This window comes from Oryx dammah, unplaced genomic scaffold (assembly GCF_014754425.2).
Source record: "Oryx dammah isolate SB20612 unplaced genomic scaffold, SCBI_Odam_1.1 HiC_scaffold_28, whole genome shotgun sequence".
NCBI classification, from domain to species: domain Eukaryota; kingdom Metazoa; phylum Chordata; class Mammalia; order Artiodactyla; family Bovidae; genus Oryx; species Oryx dammah.
In genome coordinates, this window is record NW_024070212.1 from 104,224,567 (window position 1) to 104,243,652 (window position 19,086).

General features: G+C 52.5%; 1 protein-coding gene across 1 annotated transcript; it reads left to right on the top strand.

The window, feature by feature from the left end:
* Positions 1 to 267: 267 nt before the first annotated feature.
* NT5C1A (5'-nucleotidase, cytosolic IA) lies at positions 268 to 17,026 on the top strand. Its single transcript, XM_040231588.1, has 6 exons — positions 268 to 841; positions 8,259 to 8,426; positions 9,468 to 9,597; positions 11,031 to 11,153; positions 13,881 to 14,065; positions 15,607 to 17,026. Exons 1-6 carry the CDS (start codon positions 716 to 718, stop codon positions 15,970 to 15,972), a joined length of 1,098 nt encoding a protein of 365 aa, XP_040087522.1. The 5' UTR covers positions 268 to 715; the 3' UTR covers positions 15,973 to 17,026.
* Positions 17,027 to 19,086: the final 2,060 nt, after the last annotated feature.

Sequence of the window (19,086 nt, forward strand, 5' to 3'; positions counted from 1 at the left end):
CTCCGCCTTGCTGGGGAGAAGCTGACGGGTTGGGCTCTCCAATGTGGCCCCCGCTAGAAGCAGGTTCCTCCTCTAGCAGGAACTGGTCCATCCTGCTGGATGGAGCTGTCCATCCACCACCTCCTCTCCCTCCGCGAAATTGACTAGGATCCGAGGAGACATCGCTCAGAGTTCCAGGGTCCTGGCATCAGACAGGAAAGACAGTGGAGGCGTGGGGGGGGGGGGGGAAATAGCTTTTTTATTTTGGGGGGAGGGGGCTAGAATTTAATTTTCTCCTTTGTGGATCACCACCCTGGGTTAAAAAAAAAAAAAAAAAGTAGTCAGGCTTCCCTTTCTTTCGGTGCCGTTGACCGCCTGCGAAGAACAGGATCCCCGCAATCCCGAAACCTCAGCAGCCCGAAGGCCTGGTTTCAGGCTCAGTCCTGCGAGCCGAAGGGTCTAAACCCTCATTAGGCGTGGGGCGGTCGGGGAAGGAGAGCTCACTGTCCCAAAATATAACTCCACCAGCAACAGCAGCTACACACCGACTGCCGACTTGTCGGGTTGAGCACCCAGCGCACTGCCCTCCCTCCTGCCGGCCCGCACGCGCACTCTCACCGCGGCTGCCCGCCCCCTTCTCACGCCCGGGACGCGCCTCCCTCCCTCCCGCAGCCCAGTCCCGCCGGCTCCACTCTCCGCAGCCGCCTGCTTCGGCCAGGCCGGGTCAGAGCTGAGCATGGAACCCGGTGAGCCCCGGGAGCCCCGCGAGCCCGGGCCGGGAGCAGAGACCGCCGCGGCCCCGCACTGGGAGGAAGCCAAGACTTTCTATGACAACCTCGCGCCCCAGAAGAAACCCAAATCGGTAAGACCAGGGCATGGGTATGAGGCAGGGCAGGGTGAGGGTCACTCTAGGAGGGGTCGCCAGCCCTTCGGGAGGGACCCGTGGTGCCGCTCCGAGAAGGGACGCAGTTCCTCATCACCAGCATATGCCAGGCCGTTGGCATAGGCTCCGTTTTATTTTGAGAGCTCTGGTCGGGTGTTTTTTTTATCTCGGAACTCCGGTTCCACGCCAGGATCCTCCTCCCCCATGCTGTCATCAGGGCCCAGCTCCGGGCCTCGGCCCAGCCAGGGGCACGGGGACAGCACTTGTTGGTAAAGCGGGTCAGTGGCAACTGCGGAAGCGCCGCCGAGGCTCAGGTAACCGGACTCTGTAAACCCGGCTCCTTGCTGTGCGCTCCGGTTTCTGCCATCCTGCGCACAGGGCTCCGGCTCTGCTCGGGGTGCCAGGCTCCCTGGGTTTTAAAAGAAGGGAGCTGCACTGGAATCTGCGCTCTGAGCTTAGGGCTCTGCGTCCCTGGCTCTGAGGTCCCAGCGCTGGACTGTGCCCCATCTCCGGGCTCTGCTCCCCTCACAGGGTAGCCCTCGCTGGCATCAGCGTTTCTGCTACCTAGGTGGTCGCCTCAGCCCTCCAGGACTCACAGAGGAGGAGTCTCCTCTCCCCTTGGTTCCTGGGCCTTCCTCACGCCAACTTCCCCGATCTCAGAGCTTGGAAAGGGGATGGAGGATGGAAGCTAGCTGAGAGCATCCTCCAAAGAGCTCCAAACTGATTTTAAAGCACCCTGCTGCTTCCCTCCAAAGACCCACCCCACCATGAGGCCCACCTTGTCAACAGTCATTCCCTGCTGCACCTCCAGTTCTGCTCAGCAGTGCAGATTGAGAGAAGAATTAGGCTGAGTCCCTGCCCCAGGAGCTCGCAGAGACCCTAGATATGATGAATGCCCAGGTGAAAACCTTAGCAGTGGGGCCATAAGGGAGGCAGTGACCGCCAACTGAGGAAGTCTTGTAGAGGTGGCTTGGTTTGAGCTGATCTTAAAGCCTGAGTAGGTGGACCTTCCCAGACAGGGAAACAGGATGAGCAAAAGACACATGGTTGATGTCTTTGAAACTGAGTGAGAAAATAAAATGCAGGATCTTTAGGAGAGGAGTTGGGAAAATGCCAGAGACCCACAGAGGGCCTTGAGTGCCGCATTAAAAAGTCCAGATCTTATTCAGTGGAGTTAGAGGTCTTAAAATTAGGCTCCATGAAGACCCATGTTTCAGAGTGTCTGCTCACAGATGAAGTCAACTCATTTTCTTTCTTCCTCAAACTATGTTTTACAAAAGTAAAAATACGTGATAAAACTCAGCTCACTCAAACGTGTTGTTGGACATTTTAGCACCTTGGAGACTGCCAGTGTGTTACCTTATGCTACGGGTTGATTATCTCTTTTAGCAAACCTCAGAATAAAGCTTTTATGGTGATCTGTTTTAACAGAAGAGTATCGTGAGATTGCTGACAACTGTGGTTGAGTTTCCTGAGGCTTGTAGTTTAAAATAGAACAAAACAAAAAAGCCTTTTTACCATTCGCAGCCACTTACTGGTATGAATCAGGACTTTCTCAATGCTGTGCAAAAACCAGCAAATTGAGACATAAACAAACTGACTAGATGATGAAGTTTAAATTCTCACTGGTCTCCTGTATTCATTGGTGGACATTAAATATAAATATACCACGAACATCTGAATATGTAATACATTTGAATTCATGTGTGTGAAAGTGAAAGTCACTCAGTCGTGTCCGACTCTTTGTGACCCCATGGACTGTACCATGAAATTCTCCAGGCCAGAATACTGGAGTGGGTAGCCTTTCTCTCCTCCAGAGGATCTTCCAAATCCAGGTCTCCCACATTGCGGGTGGATTCTTTACCAGGTGAGCCACCAGGGAAGCCCAAGAATACTGGAGTGGATAGCCTACCCCTTCTCCAGGGGGTCTTCCTGACCCAGGAATTGAACCGGGGCCTCCTGCATTTCAAGCAGATTCTTTACCAACTGAGCTATCAGGGAAGCCCTATTGAATTCATAGTATGAATTTATACCAATAAAATATTGTACTATATGGTTTACATGTTGGGGCTCCCCCCAAAAAGGTTTATTTGCATCAAATGTCAACCTACTTTTTAAACAAGTATGAAGACCATTATGGAGCTACCACAGGACTTTTCAACAAGGGATTAACTTGATTCATTTTCATTTTAGCAAGGTCACTTTGCTAAAGTGAGGCTGTGTTTGTGGATGGCTTGGAGAGGTGTGCCTGGTAACAGGCAGAGCAGTGGAGAGGCTGGTTCCTGCATGGGGAGGAAGCTGGACTAATGTCACAGCTTGAGGGATGGAAAGAAGGGGCTGGAGACTAGGGTGGTGAGTGGGGCTCCCCAGTCCATTTCCTCCGGGAGCTCAGGCCCAGTCATCACGTCTCAGTCAGTCACTGGGCCTTGTTCTCTGGGAGGCAAGGAGACTGGCAGCTTCCCGGCCCCTACTCCTTCCTGTGGGAACCCCTCCCCCCACTGGCTATTTTGGGGGCTTTGGGCCTCCTGGGCCCCATGCTGGTCTGGCCTAGACTTATTCTCATCCCCCCGCTCCTGAGTGAGTTAACCCTGAAGGTCTATATGAGGCCCTCCCCTCAAGAGGTCAGAGGACTTCCTCAGTCCAGAACTGTCTTGTTCCCCCTCTTCCAGCAGTTCTTCTGCCCCCAAGTCCTTCTAGAAACAGCAGTTTGTGGCCATGTTCCTATCTTGGGCCCAGCAGGCAAAATCCCAGGGCCTCAATGCAAGCTCCTCGGGCAGGCAGGTGGGGCCAGGTTGCCCTGCATGGTGCCTCAGTCCTTGTCCCTGAAGCAGGGGTAACCAGCCGGTCCCCCAACACCACTCCAGTAAAAGACAGATAGAGCTGGAGGGACCTGACTTCTTGGTGTCCAGAGCTCCTAAACTGAGACCTTGGTCTGGCCTAGATGGAGAGGGTCTTTCTGATTCACGGTTCAGTCCGGCATTTGGACTTCTTCCTGATTTCTGGAGGAACTGCCCCTAGGTACAGCTGATGGCATTTGACAGGGTGGCCTCCCTCTGCAGTGAGGTCCAGGGACATCTCTAGGTGCTTGGCTTCTCCCCAGCTCCGAGCAGCCCCTTTCCCCTGTTCTTTCAGCTCTGCCTGGAGTCCGGACAGGCTGTTCCTCTCTCCCAGCTGGGATCTGAATTTCCCACAGCAGCTAAGGCCCTCTAGGCCCTTAGACTCCTCCTCACTTGTACAGAGTCAGAGCAGGCTAAGCAGGAGAGCAGGGTACCATCCTGGGACTCTCCATTTTGGGGGTAAAGAGTCCTACCCTTAGAAACCTCCGTCTGAAGGCACAGTGCCCCTCACCAGTTCCCCCAGATCTGGAAAGGGAAGGCAGGGGCGTAGGGAAGCATCCAGGACAGTGGAGGTAGCAGGGGTTGGGGTCTTCCAGGAGTGATGGAGGAGGGGAGTAGAGGGGGGTGGTGCTGGTGTGTGGACAGAGGCCAGAGGCTTAGGATCTTATCCTGGCTCTGCCGTGGCTTTGCTGGATGACCTCGAGTAATACTCTGACCATCTCTGGGCCTCTTTCCCCATCTGTCAAAGAAGGAAGTGGAGACTCCTGGGACTGAGGCAGCTGGGATCTTTTTCTTGCAATGGCCAGAGGTGGGATGCGATGGGATCTGGGCCGGTCAGCCGGAGAAGACCCAGGACACAGCAGTCTGGCAGGGACTGTGGGACATAAAGTGAGGAGCGAGACCTTGGCTGGCTGCCTGGGCTGGAGCGACGGCTTGGGAACCTGCCTGAAGGGGCTGGGAGGGCAGCTGGCTCTCTGTCCTTGAAGGGGTGATGGGCCTGTCCCTGGGGCAGTAAGTCCAGGAGGGCAAGGCAAGCTCAGCTCCTGCCTTGAAGGCCAGCAGACCTCCTGGGTTTATGAGAGCAGGTCTCCCCACCCGCCCAACTGTACCCTTACTGTCCCAGGCCATCCCTCTATTACCCCTTTTCTTTAATTTTTACCTACCTTCCTTGAAGGCTCACAGTGGCTAAGGGGGTTGGGAGGTACCCAGCCCAAGGACACACACAGACACTGGGGGTGGCTGGCAGCTGACAGAGTTACTGGGCTGAGCCCCAGACGACGGTCACCTGTCCTGCCAACACCTTAGACTCGCCCTGTCTTGACTGGGGTAAAAGTCAAATGCAAACTGAGGTCTGCCTCATGAGTCTGGGGACTCTGGTCTTCTGTTTCTACTTTGAGGTTCTACAGCTTCACTAGCCACTATGGCTACTTAAGTTTAAACTGATTAAAATTACATGCAATTAAAAATTCAGTTCCTCCTCCTCACTGGCTGTTTCAAGTGGCTTCCTAGCCACATACAGCCGCATGGATGGCGGTGGACATTTCCATTTTCACAGAGAGGCCTATTGGACACTGTTCCTTTAAAGGAGGCACAGACCTCTGCCTTGGGGACAGATCATAAGCCCCCTTGGGGCGGGGGTCACATCTATATGGTCTCCCACACAGTGCCTGTCACATGGTAATCACTCAGTGTTGTCAGCTGATTGGGAGCCAGGCTTGACTCCATAGAGAGAAGATGGGATTGATAGCGTGGCTGCCAGGGCTGTTAGGAGCAGGCCACAGTGCAAGGCCCATTTATGAGCCTTGCCCCCAACTGAGTCTCTGCTTCCTCATCTGTCAAATGGGAACCGTGGTCCCAGGATTGCTCAGGTCACAGAGATGTGGTGGGACTCTCTAGACAACTGTGAGTCCCTTGGGGACCTGCATTCTCATCCTCCCCAGGGATTATGCAGGGTCCAGCTGCTGCCTGTGGTGGCATTCCCTTCTCCCTATTCCACGGGAGGTGCTGAAGGAGTTCTGAGACCCTCATGGGCCCCTGAAAGAAGGCCTTCTGGCATCTCGCACCTGCCTACTCTTCTGGGCTCAGCTGCACTCTGCCCCCCTGCACAGGGCTCTGCTCACCTTTGTGAAGGCACAGCGTGTGTTCACAGCTCCTCGTGCCTTCCTCCACCCTACTCCTCCTTCCAGGCTCTGCTGAGACGCCACCTCTCCCATAGCAGCTTCCTCTGAACTTTGCTTTCACCTGGTTCTAGAATTCATTTCAGGCCCTTTTGCACCTCTGTTTACCCATCTTTCTCCCCCACCAGCTTCTGACTCTCAGGGCAGGAGCCGAGTCTCTACCAGGACCATCCTCAGGCAGAGCCCAGGTGCTTGGCACAAAGAAACAATAATAAATGTTTGTCAAGTCTGCATCAACTCAAACAGTATTCTCTGAGCACCTACTATATTTCAAGCAATTTGAACAGATAAGGGCACTGCAATGGAGTTTCTGGTTCATGTTAAATTTGTTATGGCAAATACTGTCTTTCATTAAAATAAATTGCTTAAAATTTCAGAGACTATAAATATTTGCTGAGCACCTACTATATGCTAAGCACAGTTTGGAGGACTAGACATACAATAAATGAACAAGATAACTCTGGTTCTTGCTCCCTCAGAACGTAAGCATGGTTCCTGCTTCTAGAACTCTGCCTAGAAATGGAAATGGTTAAATAAGCAATTGCGCTTCCCTGGTGGCTCAGTGGTAAAGAATCCACCTGCCAATGCGAGAGACTCCGGTTTGGTCCCTGGGGTCAGGAAGAGCCCCTCGAGTAGGAAATGGTAACCCACTCGAGTATTCTTGCCTGGGAAATCCCATGGACACAGGAGTCTTGTGGATTACAGTTCTTGGGGTCGCAAAAGAGTCAGACACGACCTAAAGACTAAACAACAACAAATAAGCAATGATGTATATTAACATATATACATATATACAGTTGTTTTAACAGGTTTATTGAAAATATTACAGCAGAGCAGAAAGATTCAAATGGCTCCACATGGTGTTTTGAAATTCATCCCAGCTGTGGGCTGAGTGACCGGCAGATTGGACAGACTACCAAAGTCCAAGAGATTCAGCATTTCCTTAGTGTCAAGCATCTACATCAATAAATTATACTAAAAGGAAAAAATTTACTAAATTTACTAAAAAGGAAATCGGTAGGAAATGTAGCAAGCCCATTACTAGGGATAAGGGGCAGTTTTGTAAAGATGACATGTCGTTTGAGACCTGAGGGTTGAGTAGAAGCTGGCTGGATGGGGAGTCAGGGAAAGAGCAAATCAGGCAGAGGAAACATCCAGTGTAAAAGTTCAGAGAAGGGGTTGGGGAAGATGTGCTCAGACATGAGAAAGGTCAGATAGAGCAAAGCAGGGTAATGCGAAGGTAAGAGAGGAGACAGAGGTAGGAGTCTGTCATGAAGGGCTTCCTACTCCATGCTCAAGTGTGCTGATCAGAGTGTGAGAAGAGTTTGATGACAGTGGGTGCATGCGTGCTAAGTCACTTCACTTGTGTCTGACTCTTTGCGACTCTATGGACTGCAGCCCACCAGGCTCCTCTGTCCATGGGGTTCTCCAGGCAAGAATACTGGAGTGGGTTGCCATGCCCTCCTCCAGGGGATCTTCCCGACCCAGGGACTGAACCTGCGTCTCTTACATCTTCTGCATCGGCAGGCAGGTTCTTAACCACACAGAGGGCACTACTGAAGGGGCTGGGCATGGTCAGACCAGAATTTGAGAAAAGTCCCCTGACAACAATATGGACCACATATTGGAGGGAATAAGAGATGGTGATGGCCCATGGTAGGGAAGACAGGAAGAAGTGGATGGATTCTAGTAGAGTGGGTAGGTTTTGGTGACTGATTGAAGGGGGAAGGGAGCGGAGGAAGAGGGAAGACTTGAGGTTGACTTCTGGGCTCTGGGCTGGGGGATGAGCGGTTGGTGGTACAGAGCACCGAGATGAGGAAGAGGGGAGGGGGTGAGGTTGAGGGTGGACAGATTGCTGTCCTTGGGAACTCAGCCTTGGGCATGATGAGTTTGAGTGTTTGTTAGTCAACTGGGCAGTTAGAAATAACAGCCTGGAGCTCAGGAGAAAGATCTAGGCTGGAGACAGATTTTCTTCTATAACTGTCATGCTTCTGGGCGCTATTTCTTCCCAGGGGCATGTAGCTCCCATTTTATAACGGGAACCTTCTGATGACCATCTTCAGCATCAATCATGCTTTGGCTGCTTACACCGTATTCATTTTTCTGTCGTGTCAAGATGGGCAGCTAGACTGCAAACTCCCCGAGGACGTGTCCCTCCCACCAAATTGTCCTCCTCCTTGGGGAGCCGTCGTCTCCCCCAGTCCCCAGCTGGGTCCTTCACAGAGGGGATCCTGATCCAAGTCTGTCCCTGCCCAAGACTGGGCTCCTTAGGGCAGAGGCCCGGCCTGGGATCTCTCCCTGCCCCAGTTCCCAGAAAGGCTGGCACATGAGACCTGCCTCAGGGAAGTCTGAGGGTCGACCCCTTCTCCTGCATCCCTGCAGCCCAAGCCCCAGAATGCCGTCACCATTGCTGTGTCCTCCCGAGCCCTGTTCCGCATGGATGAGGAGCAGCGGATCTACACGGAGCAGGGCGTGGAGGAATATGTGCGCTACCAGCTGGAACACGAGAACGAGCCCTTCAGTCCTGGACCAGCCTTCCCCTTCGTGAAGGTGAGGGACAGTCCCACCACTGACCATACAAAGCCTTCATGGGCATTAGCTAAAAGCCCTGCCATGGGAGTTGGGGTTGGTAGATTACATTTAGGATGGATAAACAAGGTCCTACTATATAGCCCAGGGAACTATATTCAGTATCCTGTGATAAACCATAATAGAAAAAATATGAAAAAAGGAATGTATAAAAAAGTATATTCTGCTGCAAATCTTGTTATAATTTCAGACATAGTATTCATCCAAGGAACACTATTGTTGTTGTTATTTTAATCTTTATTTATTTGGCTACACCGGGTCTTAACTGTAGCATGCGAACACTTACTTGTCACATGTGGGATCTAGTTTCCTGTCCAGGGATCATATCTGGGCCCCCTGCATTGGGAGCCCAGAGTCTTAGCCACTGGACCACCAGGAAAGTCCCCCAAAGAACACTGTCTTTTATTACAGATTAACTATTTAGAGAGGAACATAATAATGTAACTGAAAACTACTTTGATCTAATACATTGAACTATTTTATATTTTGTATTTACAATTATCTACTGAATTTGCTTTCAGTTATTTAAAGAAATCTTAATTACTTCTTATTTTTTAAAAAAGAAAAGCACTCCCATAGGGGTTTTAGTAAAGGAAAAGGGTCCCATCTGGGTAGTGCTACCCCATAGGAGCGTGACCTGACAAGGGGACAGTCATTGTGGGAAGAAGAGTCCTCCCCACCCCCTGAACAAATACAGCCCCACTCCAGGTAACCAGCTTAGTGCGTGGAGCCTGAGCTGGATTTTGACATCCACTCACCCTTTTAGTGAGGCATCAAAATCTAATACTTTACATTATTGAGTGGGCAATAATCAACCCATACAAGGACAGAGATTAGGAGGTGATAGTCCATGTCCACTGACCTGACCTTGAGCCCAGCCCCTGACTTCCCCTCCCCTCCCAGCACTGGATCCCAGCCCACCCCACATCCCCAACCCTGGCTACTAACACCAGGCATCAGTCCCTGGGGAGTCTGAGCCCTAGGACCCACTTTCCCATCCAGGCTCTGGAGGCTGTGAACAGGCGGCTGCGGGAGCTGTACCCTGAGAGCGAGGACCTCTTCGACATCGTCCTGGTGACCAACAACCACGCTCAAGTGGGTGTCCGTCTCATCAACAGCATCAACCACTATGGTGAGCAGACAGCTTTGGCCATGACATGATCCCTAGAGGACACCCAGGGTTGGCATCACAGCTCTGCAGGGTGCAGGTATGCCCACTGGAGTCTTAAGCCCCGTGGGGTTCTGGTAAATAAACAAAACAACCCCTCCCCTAACTCAGATCATAGCGTTGCCATTTTCAGGGTGTTAATACTCCCATCGTGGCTGATGTCAAGCTATCAATAACAGAACAGTCTAACTGGCTCCAAAAGTCCCTGACTGTTTGACATTTGGCCCTTGTAAGCCGGTACAAGCCAGCTCCAGCAATCCTTGCACAGGCCCCACTCCCTTTGCGATCCAATTGGGTATTTGCTGCCTCTGTGTCTCAGTTTCTCCTTGCAGTGGGGCTGACAGGTCTCACAGGGCTGCTGGGGGAGGCAGGTGCAGTCATCAGAGTGAAGGGACTTTGTGTCTTAGTCCAAACTCTTGATTGAAAGTAATGGACCCTCTGGAGCCAGCCTTAGCTCAAGAGAATGATTTCTTACTAGGTTATTGGAGTGCCTCTTGGAGCCACAGGGAAGGAAGTCAAATTGAGCCCAAAGGGCCTGAATCCAAGTACTGGTAATCTCTCCAGGGCTCTTTTTCTCTCTGGACCACAAAAGCCCTGATTTCTGCTTCTCTCAGCAAATCCATTCTTTTTTTCCTTTGTTGTCTCTTTTTTCTCTTTCTCCAAACCATGTTTCTTTGCTTTTCTTGGATATGGCCCAAATTTACAAGTTTACGAGTCCTTGTTTTCAGCAATCAAGAGAACCAGTTGGCATTGTTTTAATCCTAATTTCAAACTGTTGGAAGCAGGGGTGATATTAAAAATATTTACCCACTTTGTGACACAAGCTCCGAGGAATCAGGATGGACACCACCCGTGGTGCTGAGGCAGGGTCCTGAAAGACCCCTGCTGTGCCCTTCCATGGTGGACCGTCCTGTGTGAGGGGCTGGGGCAATGATGGGGTAACTCCGTGGGTTCAGAGCAGCAGCTGTTGACTCACAAGCAAAGTTCTACAGCCTGCACAGACGTGGGTACCAGCTGACTATCAGCCCAGGCTGGAAGAGAATCTGACTGGCCCAGCTTGAAGCAGGTGCCTACCCCGATACAGTCAACTACGATCAGGAAGGATCGACCACAAGCCACATGGCTGGGGACCTGCCTTTGTAGCACTGTGGTTCCCTGACAAGGGGATGTTACTGTGAGCCAGGCAGCCCCTTTAGAGATGTGGTCATCCCCATTTTGTGGATGAAGGATGGGGGGAGCTCAAAGAGGGGGAACGCTGGCCTAAAACCGCTCAGAGAATCACTCTGCTGCCCCACCACCACTCAGAACCATTGGCATCCATTGGACACGGAGGGACCACTCTGAGGTGCTGAGGGTTGACCCAGACATCACCTGGCTCCTCTCTACCTCCTCCCCAGACCTGTTCATCGAGAGGTTCTGCATGACAGGCGGCAACAGTCCCATCTGCTACCTCAAGGCCTATCACACCAACCTCTATCTGTCGGCTGATGCAGAAAAAGTGCAGGAAGCCATTGACGAGGGTGAGTCAAGCTGGAGAAGGAGAGTGTGGGAGATCTGGCAAAGAGGAGTGTGGGGAGCCAGTGTCAGAGATGGGCAGCCTGGTCCCAAAGCTCTGAGCAGGCGCTAGGGGTTGCTATGGTAACTGGAAGGGCAGTACCTCCCTTAATTCCTATGGCCTGTCCTGTAAACCCTGAGAACAAGGTCACATCTGTTTCACTCATGGCCCATCCAGTTCCCTCTCCCACCTCCTGCCCTACCATGTTAAGGGTGCTTTTACTTATCCACATCACCCAGCCGTCAGTTTCTGTGGGAACCCTCTTTGCAGCCCAGAAAGCTATTCCCTTCTAAAAAAAATCCTCCAGATCAGTAGGAGTTCTGATTTCTGTGTGACCATGGGCAGCCTCTGTCCCTCTCTGGGCCAGTGAGGAAGGAGATCAGCAGTTTTCCAGCAAAGTGTGGAGCAAAGTGAGTCAGTTATATATATATTCATTTTTTTTTTACATTCTTTTCTCATATAGTTATCACAGAATGTTGAATAGAGTTCCCTGTGCTATACCGTAGGTCCTTGTTGGCGCTCTGTCTTATATATAGTAGTGTGAGTATGTTCATCCCAAGCTTCTGATTTACCTCTGCCACCAATATTTCCCCTCTGGCAGCTATAAGTTTGCTTTGCAGCCAACAGTGTGTTCACTTACCTCTTCCTGTCTCATGCTATCTCCTGCCTAGAAGCCTGGCCTCTCTCCCTGCTAAGGCCTACTCACCTGAGCTGCCTGGGGCTCCAAGAGGCTTTCTTTAAGCCCAAAGCAGAACCCATTTTCCTAGACAGATGTCACACCCTCTGGTTGCGACCACTCTCCTGCAGTTAAGCCCAGGCTGGGGAGCAGAGCATAGTCAGGAGGGAGGCCCTGCTCAAGATCAGATGATTCTGGTTCATCCTGGCTCTAGCAATGGCAAAGCTGGGAAGGAACCTGGCCTGATGTCCAGGGCCTGAGCTTGCTTACAGTATCCTCAGGCTTAGTGAAGGTGAGGTGAAGCTGGCATTGCTCACTCCTCCCAAAGCTCTGCCTCTGCCCAGGCCTAAGGACCCTAGATCCCCAAAGAGCAGGGCTGACGTGGCCTTTGGAGAGGTAAAGAATTGAGGATGGGCTGAGCACACTGCCCAGGTCTCCAGCCTCCTGAAACTGCTCTCTGTCATCCAGTGAGCTCTAGTCTGGAGCTAGGGTTCGCAACAGGCATATTGGACCCCATGGAGAAGTCCAGAGTCTGTATACAGAGTCACATGTCATTAGTGCTGCCTACCACGGCCAGCCGCGTTACCCCAGGGAAACTTTAAAGACCAGGCAGCGCTCGGCAGGGCATGTAGGGGTGGTTTACCTGCTAAGTCGTGTCCTATTCTTGCAACCCCATGGATTGTAGCCTGCCAGGCTCCTCTGTCCATGGGATTTCCCAAGCAAGACTATTGGCATGGGTTGCCATTTGCTTTTCCAGGGGGCCTTCCCGACCCAGGGATCAAACCCACGTCTCCTGCGTTGCAGGCGGATTGTTTACCATCTGAGCCACCAGGGAGTAGGGCATACCTGGCTGCAGACTAGGGGGTGCCCACAGCGCCCCTACCCCAGACTGAAGCCTGGGATCCTTGGACAGAGCTGAAGCATACTTAATTTTATCAGGGTCTAGAGTACTCTTGGACTTCCCTGGTGGCTCAGATGGTAAAGCGTCTGTCTACAATGCGGGAGACCTGGGTTCGATCCCTTGGTCGGGAAGATCCTCTGGAGAAGGCAATGGCACCCCACTCCAGTACTATTGCCTGGAAAATCCCATGGACGGAGGAGCCTGGTAGGCTACAGTCCATAGGGTTGCTGAGTCGGACACGACTGAGCGACTTCCCTTTCACTTTTCACTTTCCTGCATTGGAGAAGGAAATGGCAACCCACTCCAGTGTTCTTGCCTGGAGAATCCCAGGGACGGGGGAGCCTGATGGGCTGCCGTCTATGGGGTCGCACAGAGTCGGACACGACTGAAGCGACTTAGCAGCAGCAGCAGCAGCAGCAGCGAGGGTGAGGGACTTGCAGCAACCGATAGTAAGAGAGTAACTGAGGCCCAGCCAGGGTCAGGAGTCCTTCCTGTAGATGTACATGAGGGGCCTGTGAGGAGCCCCAGGAAGGACAGTGGTGGCTTGGGGGGCCCTGCCTTCTACTCAGGACTGATGTTCAACTGTCCATACCAGTATGGCCTTGCTAAAGTATCGACAGGCCCCATACTGATTGATAAAGATTAATAGCTCCTGCCCTGTGCCTTCCAAGTGCCCTCCTGTTTGCTGGGAGCCCCTCCCCACCTGACCTTCCCTCAAAGCAGCAACTAAAGGGGAAACCCTGGCTTAGGCTGGGGTCCTCAGAGCCCTACTCAGAGATAAAGCCACTGTCCATTCTTTTTTTTTGGCCTCACTTCATGTAGCATGTGGGATCTTAGTTCCTCAACTGAGGATCAAACCTGCGCCCCTTACATTGGAAGCGCGGAGTTTTAACCACTGGACTGATAGGAAACCCCCTCCACTGTCCACTCTTACTGGCCTGTTTTGTAATATTCTGAATATTGTTCCTCCTTTGCTGGGCCCTGAGTCCTGGGTGAGGCAGATGGGGCAAGGATAGGGTGAGATAGCCCTCTCCTGGCCCCCCAGGCAGCTGAGGCAGGTGTCGGGGTGCCTATTACCTAGATGAGGGGGAACAGTCTTGCCTCTCTCCATGCAGGGATCGCAGCGGCCACCATCTTCAGCCCCAGCAGGGACGTGGCTGTGTCCCAGAGTCAGCTGCGCGTGGCCTTCGACGGGGACGCTGTGCTTTTCTCAGACGAGTCAGAGCGCATTGTGAAGGCCCATGGGCTGGACAGGTTCTTTGAGCATGAGAAGGCCCACGAGAACAAGCCTTTGGCCCAGGTGCTCCACACACTCCTCGGAACCCCTGGGTGGAGTAAGAAAGCGCCCCAGAACCTGCCTTTGGCTGGATCCTCCAGCCCAGAGCCAAACCCCAGGCTCAGCCCAGAATCCAGCCAGGGGCCCTCCCCAGGCCTCCAGCACTCCTTTCTCTCACCTTGACCCCTGGCTCCCCTCAGTGAGCTTCTACCTCTTCTCTGAGCCCCCACCCCTCTCATGACATTCCTAACCCCTCTTTGAAGCCCCCATTTCTCTCTTAAAGCTGCTCTCTGAAGCCCATGCCTCTTTGCAGCTCATTTATGAGGTCCCCACCCCTTCCCTGGAGCCCCCATCCTCCTGCTAAATTCCCATCCCCTTTCAGAAGGCCTCTATCTTCTTCTGGGTCTCCATCCCTTCTCTGAAGTCCCCATCCCTCTCTGAATGCCTCACCTCTCTCTGAAGCTGCCCTTCCCTCTCTGAGATTCCCCCACCTCTCTGAGCGGGGTCCCGTCCTCTCAAGAAGCCCCCGATTCCCTCACTGGAGGAAAGGAAGAGCCAGACAAATGTCCCTCCTTGGGGCAGGTAGATCCAGCTGGTGTGGGGTCTGGGGCAGCCCATCTGCTCTGGGTCATACCACCCCTTTTCACTTTCTGTCTTCCATCCATTGGCCAGGGGCTCGGAGATCCTCACTCACCCTCAAACTACTCAGAGTCTCCCTGAGAGCAGAACACGACCTAGAGCTGGTGGAAATCCCCCGAGGTTGGAACTACTGGGATTCTCCAGCCCATGGGGAACTCCTGTCTATGCTTTTAACAAAAATCTGGGTGCTCAATAACCCCAAAGTCCCTCTCTCCAAGAGCTCAGCTGGCTTTAGCTATGACCCCTGAGTATTCATTTCACTTCCTTTCTTGTTGGTTCCTTCCTAAATCCTTAGGAATCCAGAGCAGGACAGGTTTTTTTTTTTTTACACTAAGTGGGAGGCAGAGCCCCAGGAGACCTCTGCTTTCCCCAGGTCACCCAGCAAGTGAGGGGTCTCCAAGATTAGAAGCACACCTTTCCTGATTCTTTCCCTGACCCAATGAAACTGGAGCACAACCCTGTGAGCCAACCATGTGCCCCAGGAGCAGGGTCGATACTGGGCAGTGATATACCGGTCTGTCTGTCCCAGTAGTCTGCAACTAGAATCCATTCTGTTTGAAGGGTGCCCGTGCCATAGTTACTAAATATTTTTAACCTCCTCCCTGCTGATGAGCACAAAAGCCACACTTACAGAGCTGTAGGACAGACACCCATATGCCTGGTGGGCTGCTGTAGTAGGAGGGGCCCAGGTATGTTTCTTCAGTCACAGCAGTGTGGACACCTAGAATGCCGTGGGTACCTACAACCCAACTGATGCACGCAGTGGCCCGAGCAGGCAGGGCGGAACTGAGAGATTAATAGGGATCCTGAAAAACACTCCAACCACAAACAGCAAGATCTTAGTGCTGTAGGGAGGAGCCCAGCTGGTGAGGGGGCAAGTGTTTGGGAGATGGGTAAGCTCACAGCGTTCCTTTGCCCTCTTGTAGGGCCCCTTAAAGGGCTTCCTGGAGGCACTGGGGAGACTGCAGAAGAAGTTCTACTCCAAGGGCCTGCGACTGGAGTGTCCGATTCGCACCTACTTGGTGACAGCGCGCAGTGCAGCCAGCTCGGGGGCTCGAGCTCTCAAGACCCTGCGCAGCTGGGGCCTAGAGACGGATGAGGCCTTGTTCCTTGCAGGAGCACCCAAGGGCCCCCTTCTGGAGAAGATCCGCCCGCATATCTTTTTTGACGACCAGATGTTCCACGTAGCTGGGGCTCAGGAGATGGGCACGGTGGCCGCCCATGTGCCTTATGGTGTGGCTCAGACATCCCGGCGGACCTCACCTACAAAGCAGGCCCCCCCTGCGCAGTAGCTGAGCCAGCAGCCTCGCTGACTCACAGGCATGGTTCCCTGTCATACACGTTGCCCGATGGACCCTGCTGGTTCCTCACCTCTCTGCTCTTCTGCATGTCTGCCCTCATCCCTGGGAGTGAGGTACCTGTAGGAAACTGCAGACAGGGCCAGCATCCTCACCAGCCCTCCTTTTAGGCAAACACTGTGCCATGATCCTGGCTCAGAAAGTAAGACTGTGCAGAGTAGCTGGGTTTCAGAGGGAAGTTGATGAGACTGAGGGTGGGAGAGTCAGAGCAGCCAGGATGCCTCAAGGAGGGCTTCTGAAACTAGCTCAGTGTAGTACAAAGAGACGGGATCTGGCTTCTAAGCTCTGTCTTGGCAAATTAAGTGTATGACTTTAAGTTCCCTTGCAAGGGACTCTAGGATGAGGTGACTTCCCCCTGAGGTGCGCTGGTGAACACTCCGTCCTTGCAGGAGCCCCTGCAGCCCCTTTGTCACCATTTCCTGGGGGAGAACGCTCACTGCTTGATAAGTCAGTTTCCCCATCTTCTAGGTGGTCTTCAAACTCTCCTTTAGCTGAAGAAGCTTGGTTTTTATGAGATTGCGTTCATCGAAGGAAGCATTGTGTGCCAGGGCTGCTCTTGATATACATGGCGCTTTTGTACAAGTTATAGAAGGACGAGGTCTTTGGAATGAATTATGAAAAGAGAACCGTTCCTGTGAACTGACCCAGACCACACTGGGGTACACAGCTTGGTTAGCAGGATATAGGCTGGATTTCAGCCCCTGCTGGCTCCTCAGCCCAGAGGCCTTTGTCAAATGGGCAAGATGCACAATCAACCACAGCCACTTCCCTACAGTTTTACACATTTGGGAACCACTGGACTAGATGACCTGTCTGCTTCCTGCAATCCCGTGAGTCATCGAGGGTCCGCAGCCAGGTGCAAGAATTTGTGGAAGGAGTGAATTTAACCTGCATGCAAACTCTGCTATGGCCAGCAGGGGGCACTGCCTGATCAGTGCTTCCTTTGCTTTTGTTTTCTAGCCAGATTTAATTTGTTCCTCCCTGCCAACTCTCTCATCTCAGTCCTTACTCCCTCAGTGATTGTATCCTGCTCTGCTGCCAAGCAGCCCTGTTGGTGGAGGAAGAAGTGGAGAATTGGTGTTTACCACTGTGAGCTCAAATGCAAGAAGAAAGCTCAATGACTGAAGTGGGAGGTCATCCAGGATTAGCCCGAGGGAAGGCCTGCCTGGGGTGATGTAGAAAGTGTGAAGAGGTCTGGTTTGGGCTGTGACTGATTAGTGAGGAAGGAGCTGAAATGTGCACTAGCAAGTTTCTCCAGCGATGGGATTCTGAGTGGAGGTGGTGAACTCTTTGGCTCTAAAGATGCTGTGCAAGAGACTCCAGGGTGAGGTGACTGGTGAACTTGTGGGAGCCCCTGCAGCCCCTTTGTCACCACTTGCGGGGGGGAACTCTCATTGCTTCATGAATCAGCCTCGTCCTTTTCTGACAAGCCTGGCTCTCTCTGGAGAGAAGGTGGGAGCTCCAGTGATTAATCCCACAGGAAAATCCAAACGGGTAAGCAGACATCAGTGGCGGGGACTGATTTTCTAGCTCCCTAGGGGGAATCCCAGCTATGAGCAACCACTTTATGAGGCAAGCCAAGGGTGTTATCGGAGGTGTGTGCAGGGGAGCTGGAATGCTTCTGGGGGCAGGGAAAGGAGTGATGGGCAATGTGGAACCTGTCCTTTGTCCTTTTCAGGACTCAGCCCAGGGTCCGAATGGCCCAGGTTCTGGGCAGTGTAGGGCATAGTAGCAGAGTGAGAAAAATAACCCAGGAGGGAGAACAAAGTGAGAAAACTGAGCTGGCTCTAGAAATGAGCGCAGTTTGTGTGAGAAGAGTCCTGGGCTCGGCTGTCCCTCTCAGTGCTGGAGCAGCCAGGAGTCTGACTGTGGGGAGGAAGGGTAAGGCTGTGCCTCGGATGGGGAGTGGAGGGGTGCTGAGGCAGCTCTGCTGATGCCTTATCAGGGAATGGGCAAGTGATAAAGGTGTCCTTGCACGAGGTCATTCCCAGCCACAGCCAGGATCCTTCCAGGCCTCTGGTCAGAGGACCTGGTTGGGACCTCTTTCCTCTGCTGAAGCTCAGCCCAGCCAGAGATTCTGTGAGGCCTGAGGACGACCTCGAGGAGATGAAAAGGAAGTGAGGGAAGGAGCTCAGCCCCAGTCACCCTTGCTCTTGGCCAAACCACACCAAAGCCTTCTGCCTCGCCTCCCTCTGAGGTCAGAATCACCTCTTGGATAAGCCTCCAGGGCTCTCAGAGCCAGCCGGTAGCCAAAAGAAGCCTGAGAGGCTGGGCACAAGCGAGGCTCACTGCTTGGACTAGGCTGAGTGACCAGGGTGGACACGTGCACTTCAAGGGCAGCACCAGATGTCACCTAATTAGGATACACCCCAGGGACTCTGAGACCAAGAGGTGCTGCCTCTAGGGCCTCGTGATTACAGGGCTAATTCTTCCAGGGCTCTCGGGAAGCAGGAAGATATGATGTGGAAAGCAGCAAGATAAGGTGCGCTAAAAGCTATCTATTTCACTGGAGCACTGTTAATAGACTTGGATAGCCCTGGGCAATGAGAGACACGAGGGTCCAAATTCTATAATTGAAACCATAAATGAGCATTTCAGGCCTGGAAAAGAGCTTTCAGTGGCTGCAATAAAAGGCCAGAAGTCCTGGGGGCAGGCTGAAGCAGCTGCCAGACACACCTTCTGATTGTTTCAAGTGGTGAGGAGGTGTGCTGGGGAGAAGATTGTTTATTGTGTCAGCAGGCAAATTAAAAGTGAATGTGAAAGAGGAGAGTGAAAAAAGCTGGCTTAAAACTCAAGATTCAAAAAACAAAAATCCAGTCCCATTCCAAAAACGGTGTCTGGTCCCATCACTTCATGGCAAATAAATGGGGAAACAATGGAAACAGTGACAGACTTTATTTTCTTGGGCTCCAAAATCACTGCAGATGGTGATTACAGCCATGAAATTAAAAGACGTTTGCTCCTTGGAAGAAAAGCTATGACCGACCTAGACAGCATATTAAAAAGCAGGGACATTACTTTGCCAACAATGGTCCATCTAGCCAAAGC

Bases quoted from the DNA above. Each gene is read 5' to 3' on its own strand.
- NT5C1A (XM_040231588.1), top strand. From the start codon at position 716: ATGGAACCCGGTGAGCCCCGGGAGCCCCGCGAGCCCGGGCCGGGAGCA. The intron at 842-8,258 runs GTAAGACCAGGG...GCATCCCTGCAG, and splicing joins CCCAGAAGAAACCCAAATCG to CCCAAGCCCCAGAATGCCGT. The intron at 8,427-9,467 runs GTGAGGGACAGT...TTTCCCATCCAG, and splicing joins CAGCCTTCCCCTTCGTGAAG to GCTCTGGAGGCTGTGAACAG.